This window comes from Pteropus vampyrus, unplaced genomic scaffold (assembly GCF_000151845.1).
Source record: "Pteropus vampyrus isolate Shadow unplaced genomic scaffold, Pvam_2.0 Scaffold528, whole genome shotgun sequence".
NCBI lineage: Eukaryota > Metazoa > Chordata > Mammalia > Chiroptera > Pteropodidae > Pteropus > Pteropus vampyrus.
The window spans coordinates 850,403-871,253 of NW_011889309.1; the positions used below are offsets into that span (position 1 = coordinate 850,403).

The 20,851-nt window shown below is 33.0% G+C and overlaps 1 protein-coding gene across 1 annotated transcript; it reads left to right on the plus strand.

Annotated features, from left to right (window-relative positions):
- Positions 1–3,140: 3,140 nt before the first annotated feature.
- Positions 3,141–20,311, plus strand: BLID (BH3-like motif containing, cell death inducer). The gene is given in 3 exon segments (XM_023525114.1): positions 3,141–3,174; positions 18,960–19,121; positions 19,124–20,311. Coding segments are annotated over 3 exon segments (288 nt in total). The 3' UTR covers positions 19,216–20,311.
- The last annotated feature ends 540 nt before the right edge of the window (positions 20,312–20,851 follow it).

Here is a 20,851-nt window from a genome sequence, read left to right on the forward strand (position 1 = left end):
GGAAGATATACCAATTAAGAAGACAAATAACAAAACCCTCATGTTACCAATGGATTATGTTCCTAAGACAATTGGATAAACTTCAGGTCATTATTTTCAGAGGACGTTTCTGGATGCTGATCTTATCTGATAAAAATGGTCATAGAGAGGAATTCTGTCTGGATATTCAATGATTGGTCTTTTCTATTTTTTTTCATGATTTCTGCTTTCAGAGTCCTGATTTACATTTTAAAATCCTTTCTATTTCAGCACAGTGGAGAAAGGTCATATAAAAATAATGTGTAGTTTCTGACATCCTATATCTTATTACACAATTTATTATGTATTTTTTATCCTTAAACTAAAACATTTCTTTAAAAATAACCATTTTTTTACAGGCTGTCTGATAGTACATGCTAAAAACCACAAGAAGACACTCCTAACTCCATCTGTGCCACGTGTAGACATCTCTCAGGGTTACTTCCCACAGTAAATTCAATATGGGATATAATACATTTTTTTTCACTCTGTAGTCTTACTGTTTAAGTGAAAATATCTCCCTCATTTTACTAACTTATCTCAGCTTAGTGTCTTATTATACATGCTACCTATGATTTATCTTTAATCTCAATTATTTAGTTCATGCTTTGAAATTGCCCTAAAACTTATATTTCTACTGAGGGCTATGTTCATGGTTGAGGATACATTTGTTTTGACTGCTTTTATCTTCCAAAGTCTAGCTTAAAAGTCGCTTTCTTTCTTTCTGTTTCCCTCTCACCTCCCTCTGGCAGATCTTTCTTTTGTGACCACGTAATACTTTGTTTTAACAGCTACCCTTTTATATGAGTTTTTGTGAATTCTTTGATGAGAAGGACAACAATTTAACCACTCTTTTATTCCCAGGCTGACACATAATAGTTGCTTAATAAGTGTTGATTCACTTGACAAAATTTTCTTTCAGTAAACAATTTTTGATAGGCATATGATTTAGGAAACGTTAAACTCAAGTAACATGTGTACCCCACATTTAAGTTCTCTTTTGCATTCTGTAGCATCCATAGAAATTTCTCCTTTCATTTTGCTATTGTTTCATTGCACAAGATTGAATCTGAAATAGGTTCAATAGCCAAGTCAAAATAAGTACAACTGAGGCTTGGCTTTTAAAATTTTCTTAGGATGTTGAGAGTTCCCAGAAATTAAAAGGTTCATTAAACTATGCATATGTAAAATAAACCTCAAAGAGAAATGTTTTAATGCTTGTCAGAACAGAATTGACTAAATTTCATGACTTAATTTTTATTTTGGTATAATCACGAGTAGTGTCCCTGCAGAGGAACAAAACTGACTGGGAAGAAATCTTTCTTGATATACCCTTTTCTGAATTGTTATTGAGTGTAAATAAAACTATCATGATGAATGGTTTTGCTTTGATGTTACTAAGATTCCCAGTTGTAGCTTCCTACTGAACTACATTTCTAGTATAGTTTTTCATGGCTTTTTAAACTAAAGAATATATTTTATGATGATAGTAGTAGTGATAGCAATGATGGTGATTTCTTTCATTAGTATTTACTGTACAAATACAATAGACAATAAATACTGAGTTATTTTATTCTCTTAATCAAAATTAAACAGTCTTTCAAATAAAGTGATATACCATTACAGTATTAACTATGTCTAGCAATGTCGTTTCACTTTAAGCGTTCATTGAATATAATTATTCTTAAGTTATATTTTATTTTTTAATTCCAGAAATGAAATAAATAAATCTGTCCATCTGGAAAGATTTCAATACAACCCTATCTAAAGAGTTAAAGCTATAATAGTTAACCATTCATTTTGTTCACTTTATCAAATAATTGTTAATTTATTACACTTCTATTCTCTGTTCCCCTACGTCTATTTCACATTTTAATTCATCAATAATATGGGCCATTAACAATGTGCTATACTTTGTTCAACTTTCTCTTTTGTACATAGATCATCTTATGTATATGTTATTTACATTATATACATACCCATATTAGGCATACACGGTAGTTCCCCTTATTTGTGGTTTTGCTTTCCACTGTTTCAGTTAACCATGGTCAACCACAGTCAGAAAACATTAAGTGGAAAATTCCATAAATAAACAATTTATTAAGTTTTAAATTTTATTCCATTCTGAGTAGTGAGATGAAATCTTGCTCTGCCCCATTCAGTCCTGCTTTCATGTAAATTATCCATTTGTTCAGCATATCGACATGGTGCAATAAGATATTTTGAGAAAAGAAGACAGAGCCCACATTCACATAACTTTTATTATATCATTAAAATTGTTCTATTTTACTATTAACTGTTAATCTATTACTGTACCTAATTTCTAAATTAAACTTTATCATAGATGTATGTATAGGGAAAATATAGTATATATAAGGTTCAGTATTAACCATGGTTTCAGGCATCAAACTAGGGGTCTTAAAATGTATCCCCCATGGATAGGGTGGAACTACTGTACTAGATATATATCACATTTATTTATTCAGTTAGTAGATAGAACTCTACTGAGCATTTATGCTAGGCACTGTGGTAAATGTAAGATAGATATATTTTCTACCCTCAAAGATCTTGAAATGTAGTAAGGAGAATAAAATAATTACAAAATAACTATTCATAAATACAGATGCATTAGATACAATTCTGAAGTGCTATAGTAAGTCAGAGGAAGAGGGAATTTCCAGTTGTAGAACCAGAGAAGGCTTCATGGAAGATAGGTATTTTGATTTGGTGCTTGAAGAATGGGTAAGATTTTGAGGGACAGAGTTTGGGAGCAAAATATTCCCGATAAAGGGAAAAGTGTAAATAAGGGGCTTGATTGGAGAGAAGTTTGACCTATATTGAGAACAGAAATAGGTCATGTGGGCCTAGACATAGTGTGCAAATTGGTTTAATATATGAAAAGTCTTGATTCAGCTGTGAGGCAGCTCAGGCGAGGCAACTCTGATGTTATAGTTCAGGCCGCGGGAAATGCAGTCTTTGGTGGAAACTGAAAGATAACTCCTTTGAGGAAGAGGCAAAGCTGGATTATTTAGAAAAGAGTGGCTTCCCCAGTCCTAGAGTGGTCCATTTCTATGCAAATGAGGACTCTAAATTTTCACAGTTTGATTGGTCCAAATAGCACCATGCTGATTGATCGGAATGGAGCCGCGCTGATTGGTCAGTGCAAATGCATATGAAGATATAGTTCCTCAGTTCTGATTGGACAGGGTAACTTTTAGTCCCGTTGGTCAAATTTCTACCCTAGATGCTCTCTTATAAGGGTTAACTTAGACAAAAAGAGCACAGTGCAAGAGGCTTGTCTCAGTCTGTGGCTTTTCCCTGAAATGCAGAGTGCATGGGAGGCCCATGTTTAGCAATGACTATTAGAGAATGTTTACAAATTTAAGCCCAATTAGCCACCACGAGCTTTTCTTAACAGGCACATTTATTCTTGGGATCAACCCAAGTAATCTGAAATCATTTCATAAAGGGACATGAATGGCATGTAAAGGTGTTTGGAATTTTGCCAGATAGCTATGGGGAGAATGTTGGATGATTAACTGTCTACTTTAAAATGATTAATTAGCTTTTAAAGTGGGCAGGGCAGAATGTAAGAGACTAGTTAAGAACTTACTACCATAGACAAGTGATCTATGTATCCCTCTGAACTACAGTATTGGCAGTATGTGTGTAGAAAGAAGAGAATGTTTGGCAGATCCAGTCAGTGCAATTGGGATTCAACAGTGGATAAATAGGAATAAGAGCAGTAAAGACTTGCTGAAGGTTGATTAAGTAAATTATTATTATTTTTTTAAAACAATATGTGAATTTTGCAGAAATACTTGGCAGACCAGGAATAAAAAAAAAGAGGAAACAAAGGATGATTACTCTAGAACATAGTTCGGAAAATTTAAAAAAAATGTGAAAGGTCAAAAGATAATAGATCTTGTAGTGCTAGTGAAAACATAACTGAAATGACTTCATAAGCGGTACCAATTAAGTAGAGATAAAGTTTAAGTACAGCTAGAAGAGAGTAACTGGCTGGGGAATAGGTAGGAATTTTGAAGTATTTATGTCACAAATAGAAATTGAATTGATTGAATAGAAGTGAAGAGTGGATATGTGATCACCAAGAGAGGATTTCCTGAAGGTTAAGCAGTTTCAGATAATGGTGAAGTTCAGGTTGTGGCTATGTTTACTGAAGACAAAAATGTAAAGTAGATAAATATCATTTTATAAAGCCAGGATTTTTGAAAGGTACTCAGTGTAGACAGAGTTGGGGAAAAAACTATAAATTGTGATAGAACTAAATTATAAAATTAAAATACCCTGTTACTGAATGAAAATTCAGAGACAGATTTCCATGGACTGTCTCCATCTCTAAAAAAAATTGTGATGCTAAAATGTGCAAGTCTCAGTGAAGAAGCCCCACTCTTTCTGCCAGGTTTTGAAAACTGAAGAATTGTCAGTTATTTTCTAATTCTTCAGGAATTCAATGCAAATATTATTCTTACTCTCTTATTCACTAAAAGCAAGGACATATAAATTTGCAGTCACTAGATGTATTTAAAGGTACAGTTATTAGATGTGTTTCAACTCCATATTTGAAAATTCTCCAACTCACTAAAATGTATTTATTTGAAAACCCACATTAGTACTGGCAATACTTTTATGCTCATTGCAGACATGGACAGAGCAATGAAAAATTTGTGTCAACTGAAACACACATTCCCAGCTGAAGTCAAACAAGGCAATGCTCTGCCTTCTTGTTATAGCTCTCATACTGTGTCTTCTTTGAGATCTATTTAGTATCACATTTTTTTGCATTTTTGTACTTTTTGTTGATGATTTCACTGTTTAAAATGGACTCCAGGTGTAATGCTAAAGTGCTATTTAGTGTCCATAAGCACAATAAGCTGTGATGTGCCTTATGAAGAAAATGCATGTGCTAGATAAGCTTCATTCAGGCATCAGCTATAGTGCTGTTGGACATAAGTTCAATGATAATGAACCAATTGTACATATTAAATAAGTTGTCTTTAAGCAGAAATACACATAAAACAAGGTTATGTATTGATCAGTTGGTGAAAATATGACTAGAGGCTTGCAAGAAACCAACCCTGCATTTCTCCTAAGAGCAATTCTTCAGTATTCACTAATTCAGTGTTTGCAGCAACTCTATGGAACATAAGTACCACAAATAACAAGAATTGACTGTACCTTTTTGTTTTGGTTAAAGGTAGCTGTCTTAGTTGTTTGGCCACACTCAAGTTCTTTATCTCTAATGATTATTCCCTCTTAGAAGCATATCAACTTTGCCTAGACACTATTCTCTTGTTAATTTGTCAATGAAACCAAAATATAATTTATTTTTTATTTTAAAATAATTTTTGACTTACAGACAAGTTGCAAAGAGTATGGTGTTCATTTAGATTGCCTAATGTTAACATCTTCATAACTACAGTATAATTATTAAAACCAGGAAATTAACATTGTTATACTACTACTAACTAATCAACAGACCAACTTAGAGTTTCTCCACTTTTCCCCTTAATGTCTTTTTTCTAGTTCAGGATCCAATCTGGGATTCCACATCACATTTAGTGTCATGTTTCCTTAATCTCCTTCAATCTGTAAAAATTCTTCAGTCTTACTTTGTCTTTCATAACCCTGACACTTTTAAAGAGTACTGCTAGTCAGATATTTTGTAGACTGTTCCTCAGTTTGGATTTATGTGATGTTTTCTCACAATTAGATTGAGGTCACTAACTTTCAGCAAAAATGACGCAGAGATAATTTCAGTAATGTCAACATGTTGTCTGACTGGTGATGTTTAATTTTGAAACATGTGCCATGTTTCTCTATTACAAAGTTACATTTTTTCTTCTTGGTGATTAATAAGTGGAGTATTTTTTAACGTTAAAATTTTCTAGATTATTTTTCAATTAATCAGCAAGTATCTTATTGCTAATTAGTTCAGTATTGAGCATGATAATAAGTAATTAGCATAATTTTTAAAGAATATTCTTTTATTCATTGAGAACTGACAGTGTAGCTGAGGAAATAAGTATGGCACAGATTAAACAACATTACATGAGTAAAGATATAGAGAACTACATTGTGGTAAATTATATAGCACAGAATATAAGAGTTATAGGAATATAAGAGTTATAGGAATGATTAGGGAAGGCTTCCTGTGGAAAGTGGGAACTCCTGCTAGACTTTGAAGGGTAGGTAAGGTTTTCCTAGGTAGAACTTCATAATTCGGTGAAATATATTGACTCGGCTCCTTAGGAGCAGTTATAGAAGCCCAGAGTATATGGATAAAAAACAGAATCCCTACCTTCAAGGAGCTCCCACTCTACTGAAGACAAAGATGGCTATGAATCAAGAGCACGTATAACTAATATTGTATAGAGAAGAGAGAGTATTTCAGATATGTGGCAGCAATATTACACCTTAGAGATGAAAAGAAGATAACCTTCAGATTATCTAGTCTAATTCTCTGCACTCTAAGAATGCCAAAAAAAAAAAAAGTTCCTGAGATGATGTCACTCAATCTATACTTGACTATTTCTAGTGACAAGAAGTTAATTTCTTAAGATATCTTATTTCACTGGTTTATGTCTTTTACTGACAGAAAAATTTCTATTGAGCTAAAATTTACTTCCTCCAAACTTTCACCAATGGGTCTAGTTTTTCCCTCCTTTTGCTATAGAAAACAATCCTACTCTCTTTTTTAGGATAGTCCTTTAAAACATGGACACTATGTCCTTTCTTAATGCCCCCATCAAGTTAAACATGAAAACAAATCTAAGTACTAATGTGATTTCTAGATCCTACACAATTCTTCATGTATTTGTTTATCAATTCATATAACAACCAGAACTGAAAATACTCTCAAACTATCCAATCCGTGAAGAACACAATGTAACTTGTTCTAGACAGTATAATTCTATTAACATGGCCTAAGAGTGCTTTTGCTCTTTTAGAAGCAAAACTGTTGACTCGATTTGTAGTTCTCTTATAAATAATCCATTCCTCCTCACTCTACTTCCATGTGCTCACCCTCATCCTGATCTATATCCCTGGAAATATTTTGTAATAAGTATTATAAGAGGTCTTCCCTATTCAGTTCAGTTGTACTTTTGAACCTAACATTCAAAACTTATTTATTTCTGTTGTATTTTGTGATCTTCACTTTGAGCTATTGTTGGAGTTCTTTTTGAATTTGATCTTGTTATCTTGAATAGCTTCTATTTTCCCTCACTTTTAATATCTATAAATTTGATAAAAATGTAATCTATTTTCATCCCAAGGCTTTAATGAAACAAACAAGACAGAGTTAAGAACAGAGCTCTTGGACGAGCCATGTATGTCTGATCATTTCACAATATAGAAAGCTCCCACCTGCACTATCATGCAACCTCTGTGTTTCCCTCTAGAGAGACATGTGGGGAGGGAAGAGCAGGACATGTGCTGCTCTTGACAGTGCTGAGCTCAACCTAGCTAGAGCCCAAGGTGACATGTTGGCTAGCAGTTTCAAATCAGATTATACTTCAGAGAAGATGGGTCACGTTATGTCATATCTTACAAGTGAGATGACTTAATGATGTGACAATCATTGATACTAATGACAATAATTCTGTATTGTTTCAATGCTTGTGGAGCTTCTTCTTGTATGCATGGTCTTATAGATATGAAATGGTCTTATAGATATGAAATGGTACATAATAAGTTGCCAATAAAGATTTGAGACTAGGGAATAACAAAATAAAAGCAGAATTTAAAATATTGTTAATGGAACTCAAGATTGACTGGATGGGGAAGAAACTAGAGAGAGGGAGGCTAGTAGGGAAGCTGTGGGAGTTATCCAGGAAGTGAGGAGGCAACGAAATTAGACAGACAACAGTGAAAAATGGAAAGGAAGCAACAGATAAAACATACGTTTCCTCAGAAGAGCAATAGAATTTTGCAACTAAAAATGGATTTGGGGAGGGAGGAGGTCAGGCAAATCAAAAATAACTCCCACATTTTAAATCTGGAAGAATGATGGTTCAGTAGGCAGAAGCAAAGGAATTGGTAGAGAAAATCTTGTTCAAAGTGAGATTGGTTTTGTTTTTGTGTTTAACTTTATGGTGATAAAAGACAAGAGTAATTCTTAGATGAGAGACTAAGTTTGAAAAATCATCATCCATTAACATAAAGAGAAGGGTTTCTATGGAATGCTATATACAAGTAGAAGCATAAATGACTTCTGCGGCATAGCAGAACTGTAGGATTACAGTAGCTGTCAATACCTCTTGGTTTCCTGGCACATGAATGGTATTATTATAAAAGTAATAAATATTGTTTCTGATTAAACCAAGGATTTTTTTAACTGCAAATCCATTTAAAATGTTGCAAACGGTAAATGTGGTTATGAAAATCTTGGAAATTGAAATTAGTTAAGATAAATTATATACAAATCATAAAATGAGTCATAGGAGTAAAGTTTTGGATATCTCATTCTTTAACCATCAGAGATATTCTGACAAAGCTATATACATACTTCTAAAAAGAACATTCTACTTTTTTTTCAATGACTGCTCAATTTATAGTCACTCTATCCACTCCCAACCCACGAATAAGTGCAAAGAGAGAATGAAAAGATATTAACTTGTAGCCCCATTAATCAGAAAAGACCCTGTTATTAAGTTCTCGATCATAATAATCACTAGATATTCATCAAGCACCTGATCGTGCTTATGTTAAGTATGCACTCACTGGGCAAAGGTCACATGGGCTTTCCCTCTCTGGATATGTAGACCCTACATGCAAGAGCAAGAGAGAAAATAATGTAAAATGGTCAAACAAAATTATATTAGCAATGTTTCAACTATCCTATTTTATCAAGGAACAAAATATTCTATTTAAGTAAATTTTCGAAAGAATAAAAACTCACCTATCTAATCATTATAGCAACTTCTACATTTCCAGCCTCTTTAAACTGTTTTCTGTACCTAACCTGATGACTAAGAATTATCCAATAAAAATTGCTATTGTTGAACTCTGTACTCTTAAAAGTCTTTCTTTGCTTTTTGCTTCTCAGTGGTTTCAGTAGCCATCTATTGACAGTTGCTTCCCTCTCTTCTTGTTCTTGTCCCTCAGTTGCTGCCCTGCTTCACTTACAGTTTGTTACTTCAAAACATCTGTAGGACTGGTTAACCAAGGTTGCCATAAATTGTAAGTGAAATGAGTCAATATACAATTCTGAGTAAGGGTCTAAAAGAAAAGCATATAACTTTATTGTGGAGACATTCAGCTTGCTACTTTGAGTGTTCAAAAGTATGATCTGCTCACTTCTGCATTCTAAGGTGGGATTTAGGAAGTTGAGGTTGAAGAAATACTGACCTCTGTGTAAGGGGACATGGTGTTTTGCTCTATTTACAGTTTAGATTATTAGGTCACAAGTTAGTACATACATTAAGGTTAGAAAGCAAAGTCTCATGTCTGGAAAGTGGAGAAACATAGACTTTCCTGTAATCAATCTGATGAAATAAAAATGTAGCATAATATTACATTATTAAAATAAAGATAAATATTCTACTCTAATTTTGGCTGCCCTCTTCCAAATACACACATATACACACAATGCTTTGTTAATTTCACTGGTGGACATTTTTATTCCATTAATGGAAATGCTGTCATTTTCAGTGCTTCTGAAGAGTACTGTCCCCTGTGAGTCACAGAACGGTGTTCTGAGAGGCAACCATTGAAGAGTAAGCTAGGCACATGGACTTTGGTTAGAGATGGAAAATGAAAAGAGTCACTTTGAAGATCACGACTCATTACTGAAATATTAAGAAGTACTATGGTTGGCTCAGAGTGTAAGGGTTTGTGTTAAACTTCTCGAGGGCTATTTGTGAGTCCCTATCAATATCTAGGTGGGCTTTTCATGAGTCAGGTGATATGTAGCATTGTTTTCTTCCCTTGATATTTTTAGGTTCTTCTAAGAATGTGCATGTGGCCATATTCTTCATTCTTCAGGCCACATTAATATTTAAAAAGAAATATTTTGAGATTTAAAACTTATAATTTCCAGATTGGCTCTTTTAAACTGATATAGAAATAATTTGATTAAAACCACCACTTAGATTACCATTAGTAATAGCAATAAGAAAATCTGTTCTTGAAATTAGAATACTGTTCGTATCTCCAGTGGGCCTTTTTATTTGTCTTTAATAGATCTGTGCAGAGTGCCTGAGAGAACACCATTTTCATTTTATACATGCTTACACTAGAACCCAGGAAGAACCAAAGACACAGGGTCATGCTGGGATGTGGATAGCAACACATCAAGGCTGTCTGGAAGGAACAAGACAGAAGTTCAATTAAGCAGAAAGAGTATGGTGGCAGCACACTAAGGTTCAAGTGCAGAAGAGTTATTTACAAAAGAGGACTAAGCCTAAGCAAATAGATATGGTCCCAAAATCTAAAGGTCAGATGATAAATAGGGATAGATTAGCAAGCAAAGCTGAAAATCAATCTTAGAAATGGAAGGTTTCTTTCCAGCTTGGCTTTATGCTGTTTTCTGACATAGATAGCTTTAGGGCTTAAGGATTTAGTTATAGTCAGACAGAAGTCCAAAGATGAATCCTGCCCCTCAATGAGACAAGAACAGAAATACACAGATTGCCTTATGGTTGGTTCTATTTAAGCAGCACATTGAAACTGAACTTCTATTTCACTGCAAAATTTCTTCCATTAAATTATGAAATGGGTTGCAGTATTTGAAAAGCTTTTCCTTCATTTTAATTAAATGGTTTCAGAAAAGATTAGAGAGTTAATTTCTGTAAAGGATCCCAATAACACCATGAGAAGAAAAAATCTTTCTGGAAAGCTTTTTTGTTTTTAAGAAAAATAATTTTAAATTAATTTTGCAAATGCTTGTGTAATCAGTGTAAAGAATACAGAGTTGTTAGGAAAACATAGCAAGTATTCCACATATATAAAATGTGTTGAAACATGACGTACTTCTCTAGGAAGAGACAAAGATCACATATCTAGGTAAAAACTCAAATTAAAACCAAGTGTAGAAGTTAATCTCTTCCCTCAAATAAACATGTTAAAGAGACTTTCTAGTAAGCAGTAGCAGTCAATATCACTTTGTGATGTTGAAATAACTATTTCAATTAATATGATTGCCTCTAGAATAATGACATGGAAGATGAGTCATAACATTTATTGACTGGCTACTTTGTTTATATTACTCTTTACCAAAACACCATAATTGAAGAAGTAATATTTTTATTTTACAATGAGGAAGCCATGAGTTTGAGAGGTTAAGTGATCTGTTTAATACCATACAACTACTCATATAAGTAGAGCCAAGATCCAATGCTAACCTGTTTCTTCCAAATTCAGAGCTTTTTGCACTATACCATTTAACCCACTTCCTTAACTGAGTAAATCTCATTATATTTGAATAAAATTGGCATTGAACACAGTCTGACAATTAACCATTCACTAAGCTGAGATGCTGATATTGCTTTGTGAGTAGGAAGGACAGTTGATTTCACTTATCATATGCTGGAAAAAGAGAAATTTGGCAAGACATTTTTGGTTGAGCTGATTAAGTACATACTCTCAATTCTTCACAAACTTCACTTTAATCAGTCTCCATAAGATTTTGTTCTAATAAGATTATAGAATATGAGGTAGTTTGAGGACCCTAGAGCTAAATATATTTGGCTCATCGTTCATTTTTGTTGTTGATTCATATTATTAGACTTGGATATTTTTCTTCTAAGTCCAATGTGCCCTTCTTACTTATTCTTGTGAATGTATCTACCCTATTCTTGATATAATATCAATGCAGATATTCTGATGGCTGAATCTAACTTTGTATTATCTAGAATAGGGGCATGTGAAATTTTATAAAGGACCAGAGAGGAAATATTTTAGGCTTTGCAGGTCACTCAACTCTGCTACTGTAATGAAAAAAAAAAAAACAGTTATAGACAAGAGTAATGAATGGACAAGCAAGGACATAGGTTTGCTGACACTTAAACAAAAAGAAAGATGTTCATTTACTAACAAAAATGTACTGAAACCAACCCACATCTCCCTATATGTCATATAGAGTTCTTCCCAGTATATTGCAGAACATGGAAAAATGACAAAGCTCATCAGATCTTCAATCACAGAATGTCTCAACAACTATAATTGCACTCTTCTATAATTTGCCATTTCAGTCAAACATTCATATGAATCAGTCTTTGAAAGGTTGATTATATTATCCTTTTTTTTTCCTAGGAGAAGGAATCAGTGTGTCCTTTATTAAATATGTCTGGTTATTTCTTTAAAATAATATTCTAATATGCATTTCCTCTTCTAAGCAACTGTATTTAGAGGACTTCTTTCGCCTTGATTTTTTTCATTCACATGCCCTTATCATATTCATTATTTCTCTTTCTCCTTGAAATCTTCACATTGTGACCACATTTTCCCACCACTTATTTATCTTTGGTTTGCTTATTTTTTGTTTAGACAATAGCCTACTCTTCATTGACTTTACTAATAGAGAGCAGGACATAGATAATCTAGAAACCATGGGTAGCCCACAAGTCACTCCTACTTTGGAATGCTTGCTCTGGTTTTAGGGGGAACAGATTTACCTTGATGATTGTATTCAGCTCAACCTAATATTAAAATTAATTCTAATTTCTGGGCACTTCATTGACCAAAGTGAATATAAGTGTGTCTCTGATTAGGAAAATTGTTTCATATAGATAATACTTATGCAGATAATAAGATATTTGAGTACATGAATAATGAAATAACAGTTGGCATGTCAATCAACAAATGTTTTTTGAAGTCCTACCAATTGTCATGGATGTGTATCATGTACTTCAATATTATTTGGCATTTCATATGTATTATTTTAACCCTTACGGCAAATGCATTACAAGGATAATTTTTCATACTAGGTTTTGAGAGGTAAAATGACTTTCCACAGGTCTCAAAAGATAAAGAAGGGTTGTGATTTGTACTCGGTCTTCTGATAATAAATCTAGCACTCTTTAAGCAGCTGCCTGTGGGTATATAGGTTCCATGCAACTCAAAAATATAATTTTATTCCTTATTTCTGGACACAGAGAAGACTGTGGATATAATACAAGACAGAATTGCTGCCTGGAGGGAATTTGTAAATTATTTTCTGAGATAATGCACATATATATTCATACTTCTGTGCCTTTGTTCATGTGCTTCTCTCTGAAGAAATGTTTTGCAACACCCACCTGCTATCCTTCCACTCATTATGTTTAGCAAATTTATTGATTTTTAATTTATATGCAACATTTACATGGAAGTGCATCCATTGAAAATATATAATTAATGAGTTTTGACCCAATCAAAACTCATTGATGAGTTTTGACAATTGATGAGCTACACCCATAAAGCAGCCATGAGGGTCAAGATACCGAATATCTTCATCAGCTCCAAAAGTTTCCTTGTGCCCATTTGCAGTCTATTCTCCCTCTGGCCCTAGCCCTAAGCAAGTACTGATTTGATTTTTGTAGTTATAGATAGTTTGAATTTTCTATAGTTTTTTTGTAAATAGAATCATACACATGTACTCTTTTGTGTCTGGTTTCTTTCATTCAGTATAAAGATTTTGAGATTCATCCATGTTGCATGTGTAAGTAGTTTGTTCCTTTTTATTGCTGAGTAGTATTTCACTATAGTATGGATATGTCACAATTTTTTTTTTTAATTCATTTATTGGTTGGTTGACATAGCCAGTTGTTGGCAATGTGAATAAAGCTGCTATGAACATTTATATATAGGTTTTTTGTGTGGCTATGTTTTCATTTGGTAAACTCTAGGAGTAGAATTGCTGGGTCGTATGGTAGATGTATATTTAACTTTGTAAGAAAATGCCAGGTGTCCACACTGGTTTACCATTTTACATTCCTACTAAGAATATATGTGAGCTCCAGTTTCTCCATAGTCTGTGAAAACTTATTATTTCCAGTCTTTTAAATGTAGCCATTCTAATGAGTGTGTAGTCTTATCTCATTGTGATTTTAATTTGTATTTCCCTGATGACAAATAACTTTGAGCATTTTTTCTTGTGCTTACTAGCCATTCGTATATATTTTTCTGTGAAGTATTTGTTTAAATTCGTATCTTTTTTTTTTTATTAGGTTTTCATTATTATTGGGTTTTATGAGGTCTTTATATATACTAGATACCAGTCTATCATGTTCTATGTATTGTAGATATGTTCTTTCAATTTGTGGTGTGTATTTTCATTTTCTTAATGGTGTCTTTTTTAAAGAGCAAGTTTTACATTTTGAACAAATCCAGTTTATTGACTTTTTTTTTCTCTTATGGTCCATTGTTTCTGTGTCTTACCTTTGTTATCTTTGCCTATTCCAAAAATTTTGGGGATTTTCTTCTGTTTTCTTCTAGAAGATTTATGGTTTTAACTTTTACATTCAAGTCAATTGTTTTTTTTTGAGTTAATTTTTGTGTGTGGTGAAAAATAGTTGCAATGCTCTTTCTTTTGCACATAGCTATCTTCTCCTAGCACCATTCGTTGAAATGACGTTCCTCCCCCGCCCCCATTGAATTGCCTTGACGCTTTTGTCAAAAAATCAATTGGCCATATAGGTGTGAGTCTATTTTTAGACTCTATTATGTTACATCGATCTGTATGATTATCCTACCCTCCAATACCACACTGACTTTATTATTATACCCTATAGTAAATCTTGAAATAAAGTAGTATAAAGCCTCCATTCTTTGTAAATTACTGTGAAAATAATGGAACGTTTGTATTCTGTATTAATGTTAAAATTAACTTGCCAATATCTGCAAAAAAAAAAAAAAACTTGCTAAAATTTTGATTGTGAGATTGCTTTGAATCTATAGCTCAATTTGGGTGGAATTGACATCTTAATGATGTTGGAATCTTCCAGTCTATCAACCTGGTATATCTCTGCATTTTTTTAGGTCTTTAACTTTTTCCCAGCAGTAGTTTGTCATTTTCAGTCTTACACATTGTATTTGTTTCCTAGGACTGCTTGCTATAATAAATTATCATAAACCGGGTAGTTTAAAACAACAGCATTTTATTCTCACTGTTCAGGAAGCCAAAAATCTAAAATCAAGGTATTGGCTGGCTGGTTCCTTCTAGATGCTCTGAGGAAAAATTTGTTCTATGCCTAGCTTTGGTGTCTATAAGCGATCATTGGCATTCCCTGACCAATCACTCTGCCTCTGTCTTCACATGGTCTTCTTCTTCTATGTCTCAGTGTCTTCTCCTTTTCTCTCTCTTATAAGGACACTGCCATTGGATTTAGGAATCAACCTAATCTGGGATGATTTCATCTTGAGATCGTTACCTTAATTACATTTACGAAGACTCTTTAAAAAAAAAAGTTCTCATTCTGAGATTCTATGTAGACCTATCTTTTAGGAGCCACAATTCAACTCAGTGTACACATATTTTAAAAAAATTATTCCTAAGTATTTATGTTTTATTATACTATTATACTATTATAAATGAATTTTTAATTTTTTCCAATAATTTGCCACTAGTATATAAAAATATAATTGATTTGTATGTATTATTCCTGCATGTTACTAAATGCAGTTATTACTTTTGGTCATTATTATATATATTCCCTTAGGATTTTCTACATAGACAAGCATGCTGCATTCAAGCAAAAGTAATTTTACTTTTTTTCTATCTATGCCTTTTGTTTTTCTTGTTTTATTATAATTGCTAGGATATCCAGTGAAATGTTGACTAGAAGTGGTAAGAGCAGGCATCCTTGCTTTGTACCCAATCTTAAAGAGAAATAATTTTATAGTTAATTGTTATGAATTATCTTAATGATAGGTTTTTTTAGAGTTTTTTTTTTTTTTTAATCAGACTAGGACAATTCCTTTCTATTCTTAATATGCTGAGAGGTTTTTTTTTTTTTCTTTTAAATCATGAATGAGTGTTGAATTTTATATTAAAAAAAGATTTTTTTAACATATATTTAAATAATGATACTTGTCCCCATTTATTCTATTAATATGGTGAATTACACTGATTTTTAAATATAGAACCAATCTTAGTTTTTTGGAATAAATCTTAATTGGTAATGATGTAATTTTTGTATATTGTTAGATTTGATTTATTAATTTTAAAGAATTTTTGCATCTATGTTTATGAAGTACAATTTCTGTTATTGCCAATTTTATACATTAGCCTGTATTTAATTGTCCAACTTTGGTCAAAATGAGTTTGGAAAAGTTCTTTCTTTCTCTATTTTCTGGAAGAATTATGTAAGATCAGTACTATTTCTTACTGAAATATTTGATAGGAATCACCAATGATACTATTTGGATCTGGAATTTTCTGAGTGGGAAGGTTTAAATAATGAATTTAATTGCTCTGATATAAGGCTATTTAGACTTCCTGTTTCATCCGTGTCAGTTTTAGTAAGTTGTATTTTTCAAAAACTTTGTCCATTTTATCTAACTTCTGACCTACTTATTTTTATAGATCTAGCCTAGATATCTTCTTTTCTGTGGAATCTTACTTGACTCCTCCGATAGAAATGATTTCTCATCCTTTGTGCCACTGCTTTATCTAGTAGCATTTGTACCCTCCACCTTCCTTCGAGGTTATTTGTCCATATGTCTCTCCCTATACTAACTTAAGGGCCCTAAAATTCAGTGATTGCATCTTATATAACTTTGAGTCTCTGCCTCCTTGTATGGTGCTTGCCACATAATAGATACATCCATGCCTAATTTATCAAATTATTTCATTTATTGTTATTTAATTTATACTTACACAGGCATGTTTCTAACAGTAGATTTTGAGCTTCTATTGCAAAAATGGCAAATATTATTCAATGTTCCTATTTATTCTATGTCATATACTTAGAACAATTTTTAAAACTATTGAATTGAATAGACTTACTTGTTGAACAGTACAGGAAAATCAGAATTCTATGAACTCAGAGAATAGAGATTAGATAGAAATAAGGAAAGCATGCATCAATAAAGGAAAATAACATTATTGAGTACTTACTATATATCAGACACTATGATACAAAATTTGTATTTCTTATCTCATTTAATCCTAAAATAATTACACTATTTAATTAAATAATTACATTATTTAATCCTAAATAATAGAAGATATTATTATCCCCATTTTACAGATCAGGTGTAGAAAAGTTGAATACTTTGCCTAAGTCCACTAAGTTATTAAGTTGCAGATCTAAGTTTCACATATACAAGTTTAAATGATCCTATTATCTATGTTCTTGGTTTCAATTGTACTTTTGCCCATTTGGTCTTCTATAAGACACCTAATGGATTTTCCCAGTATCTTTAAACTTTGATAGAATAGAATAGTCTATGGTCTCCTTAATTGAATGCTTGGATCACTATAAATTTAGAAAAATTCCAAAGTATTCCCTGCTTATAGCACAAAAATATGCAGAAGTAGCATAGAAGATCGAAAGCAAACTTATTTCAAAGCATGCTGCACAACTCCCTGGAATTCATTTGATGATATCAGATGCCACCATTTTGGATGTGGCTAACTGGGGACATCACTGCTTCTTGAGTTTCTACCCAAATACCATAAGGGAAATGAAGAGATCAAGGCCATGATGGCTCAAGCAATCTTCATGGCTTGATGTGAAAGCAGAGGGTCATTCTTTAAAACAGATCTTACTTTTATGTCTGTTTCATATTGGTTCAGTTTAGAAAGCTCTGTGGGCTAATTTGCACAAAGCACATTCCTTCTCCTTATATCTTGATAAAAGATATGTGAAACACTAGATTCAATCACATTGCCTCTATGCTGCTACTAAGATGATTCCACCTTCAGACTCTTTTCTCTTTCAATGCAACAGTACTCTGTAAGTTACCTAGATCTGAGTTGCATATGATAACTAGGATTTTCTCAATTATAAATATGAATAATGCACCATTTTGCTAATACATCTTAACCAAAGAACTGGAAGGGAAGGCATGTTTTTCTATGATTCCAGACTATCAATTGAAGCAAAAGTTCTTCTTAAAGTGGAAAAAAAAGTATATATGTATGTATGTATGTATATATGTATGTATGTATTTGTGAACAATTTTGGGGTGAAGAACTTGCTACTTCTCCAGGGAAATTGTTTGCAAATATTGAAGAGACAGCTTAACAATTCACACTGATCATTCCCTGTGGTCTGCCATGACTAGGGTGATACTTTCATGTATTATAAGCATCAGACAAGGAAGCTGGATCAATTCTTTCCCTTGAAATTCTAGTCTGTTAGAATGACTCCCTTAGGCATCCACAGCTCTGAGTTCTCTCTGAGTAAGAAATGAAGCAAGTACTCTTAGGGCTGGTCACATTAGGGAAAATAAAATATAAAAAGCATCCCTGCCTTTTAAATGCTGGAGATAAGCAAGGGACTCTTTCTCACTTTTAGGTAGTAGATACAATTTCCTGTGCTCTGGGCATTAAACTTGTTGAAAGGACATTGTTGAGACTTAAAATTAATTAATAATGTTTATCATACAAATCTGGATGAATACTATCCTACACGAAGGTAAAGGAGAACAAAATCAAATAAATACATGCTCCTTTGGAAGCTGTTTTTGGTTAAGGGTTTTTAAGTAGCCACTTGAAGTCAAGAGGCATAGTAGGAGTTCGGAATAATAGAAGTTGGAGCAGAATATAACCATGTTCTTCCTCCTGCCTAACACTGGGCTTAGGCAAAGCACAGTCCATATAAGAGCTGCCTTATAAAAACTTGCTGAGTGAATGGAATGATTGAACTAATGGTTGTTAGATTCTGAACTTTCTTACATGGTAGTTTCAAATTGTGGTGAATTTGGTTGTACTCCACCTAGGTGTTGTAAGAGGCCAGGAAAAACCTTTCTATTTGATTCTAGGAGCTGAGAGAGTGCTCTATGCTGCCGGAGAAGACCAGCTTGTGACAGTTCTGTTTATCCAGAGGCAGAATGGACCATCTTACCCATTGTCAGTTTCAACAAAGAACCTATATTGCCTAAGGAAACAGTGTTTCCTCTTACAAGGTACAATCTAGGCTCCTCTGTCATGAGGGGACTGCTCTTGGAAATGCACTCCAGAGACTTTCCTATTTAACCAAGATACCAATTGCATTTCTACATAATTCCCCTGCCGAGGCTCTATGAAAGGAATGATTTGGGATAGATACAGCAAGATATTAGGACAAATTTTCCCTATTCTTCATGCTGCACAATACAGAAGTGAACTTGATTTCAAAAAAGACCCAGTGCTTTTCTAACCATTTTTACTCATAATGCTTTCAAATCACTGTCTTTAATTCAAATTGTGCAGAGAAACAGGGAAATGAAAAAAATGATAAAGTGGCTAGTAAAAAGTAAAATGACATTTAATTAAAACTAAGCTTGCAATTTCATGGGGAAAAAATATATTTTGCTAGAAACAAACCAAGAAACAAAACCTTTGTGATTAAACCTCAGGGCAGCATCACTGTCCTCTTATGGTTTTGTATTTAATTTGTACATTGACAGTAGATATTTGTGATATTGTTAACAATCGCTGTACTAAATTGTAAACTCAGCATTGTGCATCATTTTAACCTTGTTTAGTCACAAGGCTTTCATTTTCTTTCTGTACTTTTGTTAAGCTTGTTTCTGAGTGGTGGTTTATTCACATAAGCTTTCAATTTTAAATAACGTAATCCATTTATTTCACTAGCATCTTTATTTGCTTAAAGTGAAAAATCTCATTGTGATTGTGTTGTAAATAAGTCAATCCTTTCCTTCCCTTTATAGGAAAAGCTGTGGATGCTAAAAAAGAGAACTGAAAGAAATAGAAATTCTACTAGTCTTTTATGAACTCAGTTATTAGAGTAAGTAGAGCTAAACCTATGGGTGAGATGAATTGAAGAAAAGAAAATGGAAAAGGCATTTTTAGAGCTTTTACTTTAAGTCACTCCAATGTCCCCCTTCTCTACTTCTTTCCACTAATTTGATCCCACCCCTTCCCCACAGTCACAATCAAAAGCACAAGATAACTAAGAAGCTAAAAGGAAAATAAGAATAAGACTCTGTGTAATTTTTCCACAGTAATTTTATAAAGTCAAGGTAGAAAGACTCTGCCTGGAGAACATACTTTTACATTTCTAAAATTGTAGGAGTGATCCTGAAATCTTTGTAATTACTTTTCTGCACTTTTTATAAGAATGGTGTATGCATGTATACACTATACTTTTTAATACACATTTTAATATACATACATATGTACATTTTAACGTATATTTAAAATGTGAGTACATATTTAAAATGCTTATATGTACATATGTATATGCACATACATTTTAAATATACACATACATTTAAAAAGTAAATAAGAGTAATTTCTTTAAATAATTACTAATACCAGAGAAAAATTCATCTAAAAATATTTCGTTGAATTTCATTATATGATACTCTATAAGTATCTTTAATAAGTCTTTTGATTCTTCTTAAAGAAGGAAATTTATGTGCAAAAGCCTAAAGTGACAGACGAAGGAATGGAAACCAGATATCCTGACCCAAGACCATAGGAAATCTTCCAAAGAGTCCTCTGGGTCATTCATGTGTGCTTCCTTTCGCAATCAACACTATTTTCAACAAGTGTGAATTCAGCAGAGCTGATGAAAGTCAAGTTAGCCAGAGACTGCTCGATTCCACTGGACTGTGGCACCATGTCCTCATGGTCATTGGAAGCAGTGTTGGTTTCTTCATCAGACAACATGACTAGGCAGGAGGCAGGGGTCAGGCTTTACTTCACGTTCACGGT